Source organism: Hyperolius riggenbachi, unplaced genomic scaffold (assembly GCF_040937935.1).
Source record: "Hyperolius riggenbachi isolate aHypRig1 unplaced genomic scaffold, aHypRig1.pri scaffold_256, whole genome shotgun sequence".
NCBI classification, from domain to species: domain Eukaryota; kingdom Metazoa; phylum Chordata; class Amphibia; order Anura; family Hyperoliidae; genus Hyperolius; species Hyperolius riggenbachi.
In genome coordinates this window covers 74,876-93,625 of record NW_027152467.1, presented here as the reverse complement: position 1 = coordinate 93,625, position 18,750 = coordinate 74,876, and the positions used below count along the sequence as shown (strand labels likewise).

Genomic DNA, 18,750 nt, shown 5'->3' with positions numbered 1-18,750 from the left:
AAGTTTCCCCCCCCTCCTCTCACCTTGGGGCCCCCCTTCCTGGCTCTCCCCTCCGTAATCTGTAAGACAGCTGGAAGCGGCTGACAGCAGGCGGAGACTTACCGCTGTTCAGCCACAGGAGGCATCGCTGATCTGTGTGCAGCTAGTCTGGGCTTCTCAAGCCCAGACTAGCTGCACACAGATCAGCGATCCCTCCGGTGGCTGAACAGCGTCTCCGCCCGCTGTCAGCCGCTTCCAGCTGTCTTACAGATTACGGAGGGGAGAGCCAGGAAGGGGGGCCCCAAGGTGAGAGGAGGGGGGGGAAACTTCCCCCCTTCTCCGCTGCTATGCCCATCGCCCTCCTTCACTGGCTGTCTCCCCTCCTGGCTGCTCAGGGTTCTATGGCGGGTGGCGGGCCCCCCCTGACCACGGGCCCTCGGTCCGTGCCCGAGTGCCCTAATGGTCAGTCCGCCCCTGGGATATACATACTACAATATTGATTGAGTATAAGTTTAAAAGCTTGCCATTTCCCTTCAGTGTCCTCCCCTTGTAATACATTATCCCAGTTCACCAAACTTAGTGCCTGCCTAATTTGATTGAATGTTGCTTTTCTAAAATAGTTTTAGTGGTCCCGCTGCCCTGTGGCCTATTAGTCACCAGATCAAACGTTATCATGTTGTGATCACTATTTCCCAAATGTTCTTGAACCTGCACATTTGATGCATGATCTGGTCTATTAGAAATGATCAGATCCAGTAATGCATTCCCCCCTAGTTGGTTCAGTTACTATTTGAGTCAAGTAATTGTCCTGTAGTACTGCCAGAAATCTGCTGCTTTTACCGAATGGGTAGCCTCAATCGTCCAGTCAATGTCTGGAAAGTTGAAGTCGCCCATAATTATGACCTCATTTTTACTTGCAGCTTTTTCAATCTGCTGTAGTAATCGCAGTTCTGCTGCTTCATTAATATGAGGTGGCCTGTAGCATACCCCAATAAGCAATTGGCAACTTTTATTTCCACCATGAATATTTACCCAAACGGACTCCACATCTTCGCAATCTTCCTCCATCTCATCGTTGAGGACAGCTGTAAGAGAATTCTTAACAAAGAGACAAACCCCTTCACCTTTTTTCCCTGTTCTATCCTTCCTAAACACATTGTATCCTTTTAAATTAGCTATCCATTCATGGCTTTCATCCATCCATGTCTCGGTTATTCCCACAATGTCATAGCCTTTGTCATTCAGAATGAACTCTAGTTCATCTATTTTATTTGCAAGGCTCCTAGCATTGGTTACCATGCACTTTATATTTTTACCACCAACATTTACCAATTTTGTTTACATGAAATGGCCTACTTGAAGTTTTACCAACCTCCTTAATCTTTACACTGTCCCCACCCCCCTCTCCACCCCCCATAATGTTAGGCTCCCACTGTCTCTTTACCTTATCTTGCCTACGTATTGAGACTTTATCCTCCTGCCTCCCCCCAGGTCCTAGTTTAAAATCTCCTCCAACCGTTTAGCCATCTTCTCCCCCAATGCAGCTGCATCCTGCCCATTAAGGTGCAGCCCATCCCTGCTGTAGAACCTGTAGCCGACTGCAAAGTCTGCCCAGTTCTCCAGGAACCCAAACCCCTCCTTCCTACACCAATTTCTCAGCCACTTATTTAACTCCCTAAGCTCCCTCTTTTTCTCAGATGTAGTGTTGGGCGAACAGTGTTCGCCACTGTTCGGGTTCTGCAGAACATCACCCTGTTCGGGTGATGTTCGAGTTCGGCCGAACACCTGGTGGTGTTCGGCCAAACTGTTCGGGGTTCGCCCGAACTGTTGAATGCATGGCCGAACATGGCCGAACAGGGCCCCTGTTCGGCCGAACAGGGCCCTGTTCGGCCGAATACTGCCCCCCTATGGGGTCGCAGGCATAAGGGGGGAGCATGCCCCGGTCGCGGGGGGGGTCGGAAATTCCCCCCACCCCCTCCGCTAGCGCTCCCCCCTCTGCCCGCTTCCCCATAAAAAAAGTTATAGTACCTGGTGCCTGGTGGCTGGCAGTGGAGTGAGGAGGAGGAGGAGGAGGAGTCCGAGTAGCAGAGTGGCGTTGAGGCCCGGCAGCGGGCGGTTCGGGCGGTTCAGCGCTATTACCTTGTGGTACTTCCGCCCTTTCTCTGACCTCACGTCCTCTGCGTGATGACGCATACGAGGGTACGCGTGATGCGTACCCTCGTATGCAGAGGACGTGAGGTCAGAGAAAGGGCGGAAGTACCACAAGGGTACTAGCGCTGAACCACCCGCTGCCCGGCCTCAACGCCACTCTGCTACTCGGACTCCTCCTCCTCCTCCTCACTCCACTGCCAGCCACCAGGCACCAGGTACTATAACTTTTTTATGGGGAAGTGGGCAGAGGGGGGAGCGCTAGCGGAGGGGGTGGGGGGAATTTCTGACCCCCCCCCCGCGACCGGGGCATGCTCCCCCCTTATGCCTGCGACCCCATAGGGCCCCCATGTTCGGGGGTCCCATTGACTTCCATTGAGTTCGGCGTTCGGGCCGAACATGCCGAACATCTGGCCCATGTTCGGCCTGTTCGGCCCGAACCCGAACATCCAGGTGTTCGCCCAACACTACTCAGATGTAGCACGTGGCACTGGCAGTATTTCAGAGTACACCACCTTGGAGGTCCTTGCTTTAAGTGTATCTCCAAGTACCTGAAAATCATTTTTGAGGACCTTCCATCTCCCACTAACTTTGTCATTGGTGCCAATGTGTACCATGACAGCCGGGTCTTCCCCAGCCCCACCCAATAATCTGTCAATTCTTTCCGCTACATGCCGAACCCGAGCACCCGGGAGGCAACAGACTGTACGGCATTCACGGTTTCTTCGACAGATTACCCTATCTGTGTGCCTAATAATTAAATCCCCTACCACCAGTACCTGTCTAGCCTTAGCTGCACTCCTATTCCCTTTCTCTTTGCAGCAGTCTGCCCCTTGGTTGCTAAGGAGCACATCCTGCTGCAGCATTCCTACTCCAGAATCATCCTCCCAATATTACGCAAACAAGCATACTTATTAGTGAGAAACAACTCGGGACTAGCCTCCCTGCCACTTTTTCCCCTACCCCTTCTAACTGTGACCCAACTACGGCTACCTCGGCTTCTTGGTCCGACTGTACTCCACCCACCTGTCTGTGAGATGGGGCAGCCTTGCAGCCAGCTCCTGAATGGCTTGTGTCTTGCATTGGTGAACATACCTGTCAGTGGACCAGGCAACACTCTCATTGAGGATCAGCAGGGCGGGATACACAAAGAACTTTCATTGGTTTAAGTGAGAACTATGTCGGTAGAGCACCTTGTGAGAACTATGACAGTAATACTTTTATCTGCTTAAAATTTAAAAAAAAAATGTAGTTCTATAAATTAAGTTATGTTAATTGCAAGGAATTGAGTCTTCAATTGAATATATCTGTGAAATTTCATAAAATGTTGTATCTGCAGTTATGCCTCTCCTTCCACGGGTTGTGTTCCAGTAAATGTAGCTAATTTCCTCAAATTACACCCCAGCACACACTGAGCATGCACAGGATTTCATAGGCAAGGGGGAGGAGACGGGAGGAGAGGAGCGGAGAGGGGAGGAGGGGGGAGTGGAGTTTACAGGCTGAGGGGAGGAGATGCAGAGCAGCTTGCCTGTTTAATGATGACAATGGCTGCTCTCATTGTATCACATGGATAAATAATCATAAACTGTTGAAGCTGTTTTCAGCTAGATTTACTGTGTAAACCATCTAAACTTTAGATAAGATATATAGACAAGTTACTTGCTATAGTTAGTTTTTCATCTGTGATCTGCTTTAAGAATTACCTTTATCCAATGCATTATCAGCATATCAGCATATGCAAAGCTAATAGGATGATGGATGAAGGAGGGCTCTAGTGGACCCCTCTGGTCCAGGGGCCCTGGTGCGGTCACAAGCTCTGTATCCACTATTGCTACACCATATAGTTCTCACTTCAGATTCCCTTTAACATACCCTGCAAACAGAGGCGTAACTAGGCCCCACCGGGCCCCCCTGCAGAATTTCTGAGCGGGCCCCCCCCCGCAGAATTTCTGAGCAGTCCCCCCCCTCACTCACCTCGGGGCTCTCCCCTCTGCACTCCCCTCCACTTTAAATTTAAGTCCGGGCAGTGTCTGGGCAGCGGCGGTGCAAGCATGGGCTTAAATTCATCTTCGGGTGATCCGGATAGTAGTTATCTGGATGACACCCAGTACTGCTGTGCTGTGCGATGGGCTAGGCGGGGGATCAAGCTTACCCTTCTGACATCTTCTCCGGCCATCCCTCGGCGCCTCCCATGATGCGTTCCACTCGGCGCTCACGTGACTTCAAACACTTCCTCCTTTCGGGTTAAAGGAGGAAGTGTTTGAAGTCACGTGAGCGCCGAATGGAACGCATCATGGGAGGCGCCGAGGGACGGCCGGAGAAGATGTCAGAATGGTAAGCTTGATCCCCCGCCCAGCCCATCGCACAGCACAGCAGTACTGGGTGTCATCCGGATAACTACTATCCAGATCACCCGAAGATGAATTTAAGCCCATGCTTGCGGCGCCGCTGCCCAGACACTGCCCGGACTTAAATTTAAAGTGGAGGGGAGCGCAGAGGGGAGAGCCCCGAGGTGAGGGAGGCGGGGGGACCGTCCCCCCTCCCCGCCGAATTGCTGCATGGCTTTCCCCTCATGCTGCATCCCCTCCAACCCCGCAAAACAGCCCCGAGCGGGCCCCAGGGGGGGCCCAGGGCCCCCCGCAGGTGCAGGGGCTGCAGGCCCTGTTGTTACGCCAGTGCCTGCAAATTTGGTGATTCTAGCATGTTTGGGGGTTTTGCTATTAACCACTAAAGCCAGTGACATCTCTCTTAAAAATCAACAACAAAACATTACAAAGTAACCCCCCCCCCTCTTCCATGCCACTATCTGGGCACACGAAATTGTGGCTGCACAGATGCCCTGGAAGTTTTAGAAGTTTGCTGCCTAAGTTAATGGGGCTCGCCCGGAACATACGGTAAGCAAATATTCGCTGTAAAATGTGGATTTGTGATGTTCATCCATAGCTATCCCGTAACCACTTGAATTGTGTTTCTTAGAACGATAGAACTGTAGACTCATTCACCACCCTGTGCCTCAGCAACGGACAATGGGATAAAGCAATGCCAACATGTGCCAGTAAGTTACATATTATGTATGATGGATGTTTGTTAAGTGAAATTCTGATTTAGTTGTTTTCTTTTGACCACAACTGACTGACAAGCTTCAAACAGAGCAAGGGAACTACTAAACAAGGAAACAAAATGTATCCTGAAATTAGACCATGTGACCCCAAAGGCCTGAATACTGAAATGGTGAATATAATGTATATTGTTTTAAAACAATAAGTTAGGTTTTTCCAGGACTGTTGCTGCCATAGAGGCAAAGGAGGAAATTGCCCCAGGGCTCCAGGCCTCTACTGGGGCCCCCAGTGCCTCCAAACCCTTTCCCTGGCAACTGTCCCCCCCCCCCCCTGCACATTAGCTGCATATGACTTACTGTCCTGGTGGGCAGCGGCTGCACTGCCTGTGCACACTCCAGCCACACTGTCTGCCTCTTCTCTATTACCTGGCATTGTGTACACATAACACGCGCTGATAGAGGCAGACAGTGCAGCCGCTGCCCACCGGTACAAGTATGTGATATGCAGCTAATGTGCAGGGGCCTCAGGGAGCAGAGGGGTAGTGTGTATCAGCACCAGAGAACTATCACGAGGGGTCAGGGGTGCTCCTGTTTCAGCTTTCCCCACCCTAACCCTTACCATACCCTCAAACTGGCCCACACAGCTTATTTCACCCCTCCTCTAACTCCTCTATTGCTGCTCCTCACCCTGTCACTCATCCACTGGCTGCCTGCTGTCACACCTCATTCACCTCTCCTCTACCACCTCTAATGCTGCTCCTCACCCTGTCACTTCTCCACTGGCTGCCTGTCACACCTCATCCACCTCTTCTCTCACTCCTCTAATGCTGCTCCTCACCCTGTCACTCCTCCACTGGCTGCCTGTCACACGTCATTCACCTCTCCTCTCACTCCTCTAATACTGCTCCTCACCCTGTCACTCCTCCACTGGCTGCCTGTCACACGTCATTCACCTCTCCTCTCACTCCTCTAATGCTGCTCCTCACTCTGTCATCACCTCCACTGGCTGCCTGTCACACCTCATTCACCTCTCCTCTCACTGCTCTAATGCTGCTCCTCACTCTGTCACCCCCTCCACTGGCTGCCTGTCACACCTCATTCACCTCTCCTCTCACTCCTCTAATGCTGCTCCTCACTCTGTCATCACCTCCACTGGCTGCCTGTCACACTTCATTCACCTCTCCTCTCACTCCTCTAATGCTGCTCCTCACTCTGTCACCCCCTCCACTGGCTGCCTGTCACACCTCATTCACCTCTCCTCTCACTCCTCTAATGCTGCTCCTCACCCTGTCACTCCTCCACTGGCTGCCTGTCACACCTCATTCACCTCTCCTCTCACTGCTCTAATGCTGCTCCTCACTCTGTCACCCCCTCCACTGGCTGCCTGTCACACCTCATCCACCTCTCCTCTCACTCATCTAATGCTGCTTCTCTCTCACTCCTCCACTGGCTGCCTGTCACACCTCATCCACCTCTCCTCTCACTGCTCTAATGCTGCTCCTCACTCTGTCACCCCCTCCACTGGCTGCCTGTTACACCTCATCCACCTCTCCTCTCACTCCTCTAATGCTGCTCCTCACCCTGTCACTCCTCCACTGGCTGCCTGTCACACCTCATTCACCTCTCCTCTCACTCCTCTAATGCTGCTCCTCACTCTGTCACCCCCTCCACTGGCTGCCTGTCACACCTCATTCACCTCTCCTCTCACTCCTCTAATGCTGCTCTTCACTCTGTCATCACCTCCACTGGCTGCCTGTCACACCTCATCCCCTTCTCCTCTCACTGCTCTAATGCTGCTCCTCACTCTGTCACCCCCTCCACTGGCTGCCTGTCACACCTCATTCACCTCTCCTCTCACTCCTCTAATGCTGCTCCTCACCCTGTCACTCCTCCACTGGCTGCCTGTCACACCTCATCCACCTCTCCTCTCACTCCTCTAATGCTGCTCCTCACCCTGTCACTCCTCCACTGGCTGCCTGTCACACCTCATTCACCTCTCCTCTCACTCCTCTAATACTGCTCCTCACTCTGTCACCCCCTCCACTGGCTGCCTGTCACACCTCATTCACCTCTCCTCTCACTCCTCTAATGCTGCTCTTCACTCTGTCATCACCTCCACTGGCTGAATGTCACACCTCATCCCCCTCTCCTCTCACTGCTCTAATGCTGCTCCTCACTCTGTCACCCCCTCCACTGACTGCCTGTCACACCTCATTCACCTCTCCTCTCACTCCTCTAATGCTGCTCCTCACCCTGTCACTCCTCCACTGGCTGCCTGCTGTCACACCTCATTCACCTCTCCTCTCACTGCTCTAATACTGCTCCCCACTCTGTCACCCCCTCCACTGGCTGCCTGTCACACCTCATCCACCTCTCCTCTCACTCCTCTAATGCTGCTCCTCACCCTGTCACTCCTCCACTGGCTGCCTGTCACACCTCATTCACCTCTCCTCTCACTCCTCTAATGCTGCTCCTCACTCTGTCACCTCCTCCTCTGTAACCCTAACCTAACTCTGTCACACCTCATTCACCTCTCCTCTCACTCCTCTAATGCTGCTCCTCTCTGTCATTCCTCCACTGGCTGCCTGTCACACCTCATCCACCTCTCCTCTCACTCCTCTAATGCTGTTCCTCACCCTGTCACTCATCCACTGGCTGCCTGTCACACCTCATTCACCTCTCCTCTCACTCCTCTAATGCTGCTCCTCACCCTGTAACTCCTCCACTGGCTGCCTGTCACACCTCATTCACCTCTCCTCTCACTCCTCTAATGCTGCTCCTCACTCTGTCACCCCCTCCACTGGCTGCCTGTCACACCTCATTCACCTCTCCTCTCACTCCTCTAATGCTTCTCTTCACTCTGTCATCACCTCCACTGGCTGCCTGTCACACCTCATCCCCCTCTCCTCTCACTGCTCTAATGCTGCTCCTCACTCTGTCACCCCCTCCACTGGCTGCCTGTTACACCTCATCCACCTCTCCTCTCACTCCTCTAATGCTGCTCCTCTCTGTCATTCCTCCACTGGCTGCCTGTCACACCTCATCCACCTCTCCTCTCACTCCTCTAATGCTGTTCCTCACCCTGTCACTCCTCCACTGGCTGCCTGTCACACCTCATTCACCTCTCCTCTCACTCCTCTAATGCTGCTTCTCACTCTGTCACCTCCTCCTCTGTAACCCTAACCTAACCCTGTCACACCTCATTCACCTCTCCTCTCACTCCTCTAATGCTTCTCCTCTCTGTCATTCCTCCACTGGCTGCCTGTCACACCTCATCCACCTCTCCTCTCACTCCTCTAATGCTGCTCCTCACCCTGTCACTCATCCACTGGCTGCCTGCTGTCACACCTCATTCACCTCTCCTCTCCCTCCTCTAATGCTGCTCCTCACTCTGTCACCCCATCCCCTGGCTGCCTGTCACACCTCATCCACCTCTCCTCTCATTCCTCTAATGCTGCTCCTCTCTGACACTCCCTCCACTGGCTGCCTGTCACACCTCATTCACCTCTCCTCTCACTCCTCTAATGCTGCTCCTCTCTGTCACTCCTCCACTGGCTGCCTATCACACCTCATCCACCTCTCCTCTCACTCCTCTAATGCTGCTCCTCTCTGTCACTCCTCCACTGGCTGCCTATCACACCTCATACACATCTCCTCTCACTCCTCTAATGCTGCTCCTCTCTGTCACTCCTCCACTGGCTGCCTATCACACCTCATCCACCTCTCCTCTCACTCCTTTAGTGCTTCTCCTCTCTGTCACTCCTCCACTGGCTGCCTGTCACACCTCATCCCCCTCTCCCCTTACTCCTCTAATGCTGCTCCTCACTCTGTCACCCCCTCCACTGGCTGCCTGTCACACCTCATTCACCTCTCCTCTTACTCCTCTAATGCTGCTCCTCACTCTGTCATCACCTCCACTGGCTGCCTGTCACACCTCATTCACCTCTCCTCTCACTGCTCTAATACTGCTCCTCACTCTGTCACCCCCTCCACTGGCTGCCTGTCACACCTCATCCACCTCTCCTCTCACTCCTCTAATGCTGCTTCTCTCTCACTCCTCCACTGGCTGCCTGTCACACCTCATCCACCTTTCCTCTCACACCTCTAATGGTGCTGCTCTGTCATCCCTCCACTGGTTGCCCATCACACCTGATCCACCTCTCTTCTCACTCCTCTAATGCTGCTCCTCTCTGTCATTCCTCCACTGGCTGCTTATCACATACCAGCCACCCCTCCTCTCACTCCTCTAGTGCTGCTCCTCTCTGTCTCTCCTCCACTGGCTGCCTGTCACTCCTCAGCCACCTCTCCTCTCACTCCTCTAATGCTGCTCCTCTCTCTGTCACTCATCCAGTGGCTGCCTGTCACACCTCATCCACCTCTCCTCTCACTCCTCTTATGCTACTCCTCTCTGACACTCCCTCTACTGGCTGCTTATCACACCTTATCCACTTCTCCTCTAACTCCTCTAATGCTGCTTCTCTCTGTCATTCTTCCACTGGCTGCCTGTCACACTTCATCACCTCAGCCACCTCTCCTGTTGCTCCTTTAATGCTGCTCCTCTCTGACACTCCCTCCACTGGCTGCCTATCACACCTCATCCACCTCTCCTCTCACTCCTGTAGTGCTGCTTCTCTGTCACTCCTTCCACTGGCTGCCTATCACACCTCATCCACCTCTCCTCTCACTCCTCTAGTTCTGCTCCTCTCTGTCACTCCTTCCACTGGCTGCACTAGCGTAACAATAGGGGATGCGAACCCTGCCATCACGGGGCCCCCCTAGGGTCTGCTCGGGGACTTTTGGGGGGCAGGAGGGGTCACAGCATAAGAGGATAATGAAGATCGGTGGTGAGGGGGGGCCCTCACCTCAGGCTCTCCTCTCAGCGCTCCCCCTCCTGCAATCATTGGTGGCAGCAGGCAGCAGCAGCGGCGGCAGGCTGAACACATTACCTCCTTCTCACTGGAGGTCTTCAGTTCTCTAAGAGCAACTTCCTGTTTACACAAAAGTCCCTGAGCGGGTCCTGGGGGGGGGGGGGGGGGTTTGCAGGGGGGCCCGGGGATTTGTAGGTATGTCTCTGACTGGCTGCCTGTCACACCTCATCCACCTCTCCTCTCACTCCTCTAGTCCTGCTCCTCTCTCTGTCACCCCTCCATTGGCTTCCTATCACACCTCATCCACCTCTCCTCTTGCTCCTCTAGTGCTTTCCTGCTCTGTCAATTATTACAATTTTGGATTCCAACTTTCACCTACAAAAGCACTCTACAGTATCATTTTTTTTTTTGCATTTTAAAGGTAATAAGAAGGAAAAAAAATAAAATCATTATTTCTCAGTTTTCTGCCATTATAGTTTCAAAATAAAATGTACTACTGTAATTAAAACTCACACATTTTATTCACCCATTTACCCCAGTTATTACAACCTAATATAATGTCCCTAGTACAATTCACATTGTGTTGGTGGTGGTATAGCGGTTAAGAGAGCTATCTACCACGCACTCAGACCTGGGTTCAATTCCCGGCCAAGGTATGTAAGCTAGCTTTTGAAAGCCTACAAATCTTTAAGCAAGCTCATTTTTCTCTAGGATATATCATAATGGTACATGCTAGGCTAGTTTCAGAATGTAGTGTTGGTGGTGGTATAGCGCTTAAGAGAGCTATCTACCATGCACTCAGACCTGGTTTCAATTCCTGGCCAAGACCTGGGTTCAATTCTTGGCCAAGGTATATAAGCTGGCTTTTGAAATTCTACAATTTCCTGGAAGACCCTCCTCGCTCTGGGAGGAGGGAGAGAGGGATACACTGCCTGATGTTGTAAAGCAGTGTAGGCCTGTAATTGAACGAGATTTGTGACCTTAAAATAGGGGTTTATGTGAAATCTAGTTTTTGCCTGGGACTTTTGATGTGTATTTCACTCAATCATGTCTTCCTCCAGGTAATAGAACCCTTGAAACATGTTTTTTTATCATTTTTCCAGCCGTTAGAAATTTTTCTAAAATTTTAAGTTCGCCTCCCCATTGAAGTCTATTGCGGTTCGCAAAAGTTCGTGTGAACCGAACCTTCCGTGAAAGTTCGCAAACGAAAATCGGAGGTTCACGACATCTCTACTCTTAGCAGCTAACACTTGTGATTGTGAGCCTATAAGATGGGCTTCCATTAATTATGTTGCTCTTGGGCTGGAACTTACACTGTTTGTTCATTTCTATTAGTTGTTGACTGTGGCATCCCAAACAGCATTGAGAACGGGACTTTCTCCTTTGTAACAAGAATTGACGTGACTTCATATGATTCCGTGATTCAGTACCAATGCTCAGGACCTTTCTACACTATTGACAGCCCAGGTGAGACCCCAACAAGTAAACAGGTTTGATGTAAACTCAGCCATAAGCACAAAGTGACAGGACACTGGAGTAACTTTATATAGCAGTCAGGATATTTATATAATAGAAGAAAGAACAAGCAGCACCTGGGTTATGACTGGAGCATATCTATTAGTTTAAGCATCTTGCTGCTTCCATAGGGTCACTCTGGTTAATAACCCAGGGCCCTAAGTTCTCTAGGGACCCCAAAAGTCAGAGCCTGTAGAAGTCATGTGTATACTGTCAGAACAGTATGACAATGTAAGGGGCCCCACGATTATTATCCAGGAACACATTTCACCTAAACTGTCTGCTGCCCCATACACACACACACATATATATATATATATATATATATATATATATATATATAGATAGATATAGATATAGATATATATATATAGATATAGATATATATATATATAGAGTTGAGCTGAAATTTTCGAAATTTCGCGTTACTATAATTACGTATGCGAAATTTGCTATTACGATGCGAAATTTTGGTAGCGTAATTGCCATTACAATCGTAATTGAAAATACCGTAAGCGTAATTTTCAACACGTAATTTCGCATTTCGTTCATAACGTAAATTCGCGTTAAACCATGACGTAATTTTGCATTAAACCATAACGTAATTTCGCATTAAACCATAACGTAATTTCGCGTTAACCATAACGAAATTTCGCATTTCTTAGTAATTTCGCGAATTTTGTAATTACTTGTTAGCTATAAAAAGAAATATGTTGTAATTTTGAAAATGAAAGTAATTTCGTTTATAATAGTAATTACTATACACAGGAAAGTGTCTGGGTATTGGAGATTGTCCAATCATATTACAGTAATTTACAGGCTTCTTTTGAGATACAACCTAAACAACCAATTGTAGTTTGACCCACCCTCCTAGCATATAATCTGGCAGCCATGTCAGTTTCACTTTGTGGGTTGTTGTTTCTTTAGGAGGAGTGAGAGAGAGCACACTGCAGAACTCATATACACCATTTCTTTGCCTTTTCTTGCAGTTTGTTTTATTTTAGTCATTGCTATAGACTGTGAGGAAGTTTATTTGTTTATTTAACTATTTTAGGGCATTATTCAGACTTGGATTTATTTGTTTCAGTGTTTATTAGCTATTTCAGACAGATAGAGACCTAGTGGTCGGCTCTGTCTGTGTTCATCAACAGCCAGTGATATATATATCTGTCTGTTTTTTTGTTTAAGTACTTGTTTTAAGTGTCAGTAACAGGCAGACACGACATAACCCCTGTATGTAAGTTTTGTTTTTTCCACTGAGCCAGTGGAAGTTATTTGGATTTATTTTCCTTTTTTTTTTTTTTTTCTAAATTTCGTTTTTTTGTACTTTTTAAATTGTTTTATTTAATTTAATTTTGCTAGTTTTATTTTTTTCCAACAATTTCTATTGTACTGTTGCTAGTGTTGGGCGAACAGTGTTCGCCACTGTTCGGGTTCTGCAGAACATCACCCTGTTCGGGTGATGTTCGAGTTCGGCCGAACACCTGACGGTGCTCGGCCAAACCGTTCGGCCATATGGCCGAACTAAGAGCGCATGGCCGAACGTTCCCCGAACGTTCGGCTAGCGCTGTGATTGGCCGAACGGGTCACGTGGTTCGGACCCGAACGCGCTCTGATTGGCCGAACGGTCACGTGGTTCGGGTAAATAAATACCCGAACCACGTCATATCTCCGCCATTTGTCTGTGGGTTTAGCTTTGGGTAGGCAGGCAGGGTAGTTCGCGCTCCAGCCACGCTAGCCAGGGTCCCCCCTGTCATTGTGTCACTGCTGGGAACAGTAGTACACCGCTTGCTCAGCCACACTATATAGCATTCTGTTTACTGCCACTCTGTGTACCTCGCTCAGCCACACTATATAGCATTCTGTTTACTGCCACTCTGTGTCTGCTGGGAATAGTAGTACACCGCTTGCTCAGCCACACTATATAGCATTCTGTTTACTGCCACTCTGTGTACCTCGCTCAGCCACACTATATAGCATTCTGTTTACTGCCACTCTGTGTCTGCTGGGAATAGTGGTACACCGCTCGCTCAGCCACACTATATAGCATTCTGTTCACTGTTCTGTGTCTGCTGGGAATAGTGGTACACCGCTCGCTCAGCCACACTATATAGCATTCTGTTTACTGTTCTGTGTCTGCTGGGAATAGTGGTACACCGCTCGCTCAGCCACACTATATAGCATTCTGTTCACTGTTCTGTGTCTGCTGGGAATAGTGGTACACCGCTCGCTCAGCCACACTATATAGCATTCTGTTTACTGTTCTGTGTCTGCTGGGAATAGTGGTACACCGCTCGCTCATCCACACTATATAGCATTCTGTTCACTGTTCTGTGTCTGCTGGGAATAGTGGTACACCGCCCGCTCAGCCACACTATATAGCATTCTGTTCACTGTTCTGTGTCTGCTGGGAATAGTGGTACACCGCTCGCTCAGCCACACTATATAGCATTCTGTTCACTGTTCTGTGTCTGCTGGGAACAGTAGTACACCGCTCGCTCAGCCAGAGTATATAGCATTGTGTTTACTGCCACTCTGTGTACACCGCTCAGCCAGACTATATACCATTGTTTACTGACACTCTGTGTACACCGCTCAGCCAGACTATATACCATTGTTTACTGACACTCTGTGTACACCGCTCAGCCAGACTATATACCATTGTTTACTGCCACTCTGATTCTGCTGGGAACAGTAGTACACCGCTCGCTCAGCCAGACTATATAGCATTGTGTTTACTGCCACTCTGTGTACACCGCTCAGCCAGACTATATACCATTGTTTACTGACACTCTGTGTACACCGCTCAGCCAGACTATATACCATTGTTTACTGAAACTCTGTGTACACCGCTCAGCCAGACTATATACCATTGTTTACTGCCACTCTGATTCTGCTGGGAACAGTAGTACACCGCTCGCTCAGCCAGACTATATACCATTGTTTACTGACACTATATAGCAGACTATATAGCATTGTGTGTACACCGCTCAGCCAGACTATATACCATTGTTTACTGACACTCTGTGTACACCGCTCAGCCAGACTATATACCATTGTTTACTGCCACTCTGATTCTGCTGGGAACAGTAGTACACCGCTCGCTCAGCCAGACTATATACCATTGTTTACTGACACTCTGTGTACACCGCTCAGCCAGACTATATACCATTGTTTACTGCCACTCTGATTCTGCTGGGAACAGTAGTACACCGCTCGCTCAGCCAGACTATATACCATTGTTTACTGACACTCTGTGTACACCGCTCAGCCAGACTATATACCATTGTTTACTGCCACTCTGATTCTGCTGGGAACAGTAGTACACCGCTCGCTCAGCCAGACTATATACCATTGTTTACTGACACTATATAGCAGACTATATAGCATTGTGTGTACACCGCTCAGCCAGACTATATACCATTGTTTACTGCCACTCTGATTCTGCTGGGAACAGTAGTACACCGCTCGCTCAGCCAGACTATATAGCATTGTGTTTACTGCCACTCTGTGTACACCGCTCAGCCAGACTATATACCATTGTTTACTGACACTCTGTGTACACCGCTCAGCCAGACTATATACCATTGTTTACTGAAACTCTGTGTACACCGCTCAGCCAGACTATATACCATTGTTTACTGCCACTCTGATTCTGCTGGGAACAGTAGTACACCGCTCGCTCAGCCAGACTATATACCATTGTTTACTGACACTATATAGCAGACTATATAGCATTGTGTGTACACCGCTCAGCCAGACTATATACCATTGTTTACTGACACTCTGTGTACACCGCTCAGCCAGACTGTATACCATTGTTTACTGCCACTCTGATTCTGCTGGGAACAGTAGTACACCGCTCGCTCAGCCAGACTATATACCATTGTTTACTGACACTCTGTGTACACCGCTCAGCCAGACTATATACCATTGTTTACTGCCACTCTGATTCTGCTGGGAACAGTAGTACACCGCTCGCTCAGCCAGACTATATACCATTGTTTACTGACACTCTGTGTACACCGCTCAGCCAGACTATATACCATTGTTTACTGCCACTCTGATTCTGCTGGGAACAGTAGTACACCGCTCGCTCAGCCAGACTATATAGCATTGTGTTTACTGCCACTCTGTGTACACCGCTCAGCCACACTATATAGCATTGCGTACTCTGCCAGTCAGTGTGTATATTGCTGGGATCAGTAATACTCCACTCACCGTCAACCACTATATGAGCTCAACATGAGTTCCCCAGAGACCTCCGCTTTGAGCAGCACTCCCAACAACAGCAACAGCCAACGCCCCACGCAAGCTATAACATCCACCCCAGCAGCCAGTGGTCAGCAGCAGCCCTCCCCGGAGGAGAACGTTGTGTCCATCAGTCCGTCGCCAGAGCGATTAATGAGGGCTGCCATTGAGGAGATGATGGGGCCTGATGTGGAGGAGGAGGTCTGGCTCAGGCCAGCATCCCAAGTTAATGTTGAGGACGATGAGGGGTCTGTGTCTGGGGATGTTGGGGTGGCAGAGGTGGTGGGTGGGTCAGACTCAGGAGAAGAGTTGTATGATGAGGATGATGATCGGGACCATCTGTATGTGCCTCAGAGTCCGACCCCGGAAAACATGTTGTATCGTGTGTTTAGGTACTAAAATCTGCGTTCCCTCCCAGTAGTGTTGGGCGAACAGTGTTTGCCACTGTTCGGGTTCTGCAGAACATCACCCTGTTCGGGGTGACTATATAGCAGACTATATAGCATTGTGTTTAATGCCACTCTGTGTACACGGCTCAGCCACACTATATAGCATTGTGTTTACTTCCACTCTGTGTCTGCTGGGAACAGTAGTACACCGCTCACCCGCCACTGTATAGCATTGTGCTCTGTGTCACTGCTGACAATAGTGGTACACCGCTCACCCACCACTGTATAGCATTTCTGTACTGCCACTGTACTGCTGCCAGTCAGCGTGTACTTTAAGGATAAGTGAAATGAGGAAGAAATCCGGTGAAAGAGGGAGGGGCAAGGGAAGAGGGGTTTCCCCTGACGGTTCACGTACAGGCCACAGGGGAGCACCCAAGAAAACCCACTCAATACTGCCCATGTTGTCCAGGACAACAACCCTCACAGATCCAAAAGAACAGGACCAGATAATTACTTGGATGACCTCTCAAGCGTCCAGCAGTGGGTTAAGCAGCACCAGCACATCACGCACGAGGTCCGAGTCCTCAGCCAGTTAAAGTCTGGGCTTTCTTTGAAGACTGCACTGAGGATGTTACCATGGCGATTTGCAAGGTGTGCAAGACCCGCCTGAGCAGGGGGAAAAGTATTAACAACCTCTCCACCACCAGCATGAGCCGCCACATTCTATCCAAACATCCCACTCTGTGGGCAAACGCGGCAGGACAGGGTACCACCAGCAACACTGCCTCCCTTGGGTTCACCAGACTCACCACCAGACCCGCCTCAGCAGCAGCAGTAGCCCAGCCATTGCGTGGTTCACAACATTCACAAACATCAGACGATGCTGACACTGTCACTTTCCGGACTAGTGCTCTTGAGGTCTCCCAGTGTTCATCAAACACAACAACCAACAGCCCTTCGGTGTGCAGCGCTACGGTTGAGTTGTCTGTCTCTGAGATGTTTGAGCACAAGAGGAAATTGCCAGCAAATGACCCCCGGGCCGTGGCAGTAACAGCCAGCCAGCATAGCCAAGCTTCTGGCCTGCGAAATGCTGCCATATCGAGTGGTGGAGACAAACAGCTTCAAGGGCATGATGTCAGTGGCCATCCCACGTTACGTTGTTCCCAGCCGCTACCACTTTGCGCGCTCTGCAGTGCCTGAGTTGCATGAGCACGTGGTCAGCTAAATAACCCGAAGCTTGAAGAATGCCGTTGCCTGCAAGGTTCACCTCACCACTGACACCTGGACGAGTGCGTTCGGCCAGGGTCGATACATCTCCCTTACCGCGCACTGGGTGAACCTTGTGGAGCCTGGCAGCGATTCCTCACCTGCTACGGCGCGGGTGTTGCCCACGCCGCAAACAGCTGGATAACAACAGCAGCACCTACCTCTCTGACTCCTTCTCCTCCAACGCATCTCAAAGCTGTACCTCATCCGGAAATGCTAACCCAGCACCAGCAGCAGTAGGATCGTGGAAGCAGTGCAGCACAGCTGTTGGCATGCGTCAGCAAGCGTTGCTGAAGCTGATCTGCCTTGGGGATAAGCAGCACACAGGGGAGGAAATTTGGAGGGGAATAAAGGAACAGACGGATTTGTGGCTGGCACCGCTGGACCTGAAACCGGGCATGAAGCTAGACACCTGGCACGAACTGGCAATGTACGCAATAGAGGTGCTGGCTTGCCCGGCAGCCAGCGTTATGTCGGAACGCTGTTTCAGTGCTGCCGGAGGCATCATCACAGATCGGCGTATCCGCCTCTCCACAGAAAATGCAGACCGTCTGACTCAAATTAAAATGAATCAATCCTGGATTGGAAACGACTACGCAACACTCCTGGACCCCAACCAAGTAACATGACCGATGAACATCTGGGATGGTTTAGCGTTTCCGGTCCCTGTTTATTGAACCTCTCATCTGTATTACATTTATGACTGCATGGCGGCAAAAAGCATTGCTGCTATATCCGCACGCTTTTTGTCCTCATGCAAGGCCTGGGTTGTTGTGTCTCACAAAGCGTGGCCTTCTCCTCCTGCGCCTCCTCCTGTTCCATCACGTGTGCTGCTGCTGCTGCTGCTGCTGCTGGGTTACCGTTGCCGCGTGGTCCCTGTTTATGGAACCTCTTATCTTTATTACATTTATGACTACATGGCGGTACAAAGCATGCTATCCGCACGCTTTTTGTCCTCATGCAAGGCCTGGGTTGTTGTGTCTCACAAAGCGTGGCCTTCTCCTCCTGCGCCTCCTCCTGTTCCATCACGTGTGCTGCTGCTGCTGCTGCTGCTGGGTTAGCGTTGCCGCGTGGTCCCTGTTTATTGAACCTCTTATCTTTATTACATTTATGACTACATGGCGGTACAAAGCATGCTATCCGCACGCTTTTTGTCCTCATGCAAGGCCTGGGTTGTTGTGTCTCACAAAGCGTGGCCTTCTCCTCCTGCGCCTCCTCCTGTTCCATCACGTGTGCTGCTGCTGCTGCTGCTGCTGCTGGGTTACCGTTGCCGGTC

General features: G+C 50.2%; 1 protein-coding gene across 1 annotated transcript in view; it reads left to right on the top strand.

The window, feature by feature from the left end:
• Positions 1-18,750, top strand: part of LOC137543859 (mannan-binding lectin serine protease 2-like) — a 93,246-nt gene that overhangs the window by 40,206 nt on the left and 34,290 nt on the right. The window contains exons 5-6 of the mRNA XM_068264929.1: positions 5,104-5,182; positions 11,389-11,520. Coding sequence (XP_068121030.1) covers positions 5,104-5,182; positions 11,389-11,520 — 211 coding nt within the window. The remainder of the gene's footprint in view (positions 1-5,103; positions 5,183-11,388; positions 11,521-18,750) is intronic.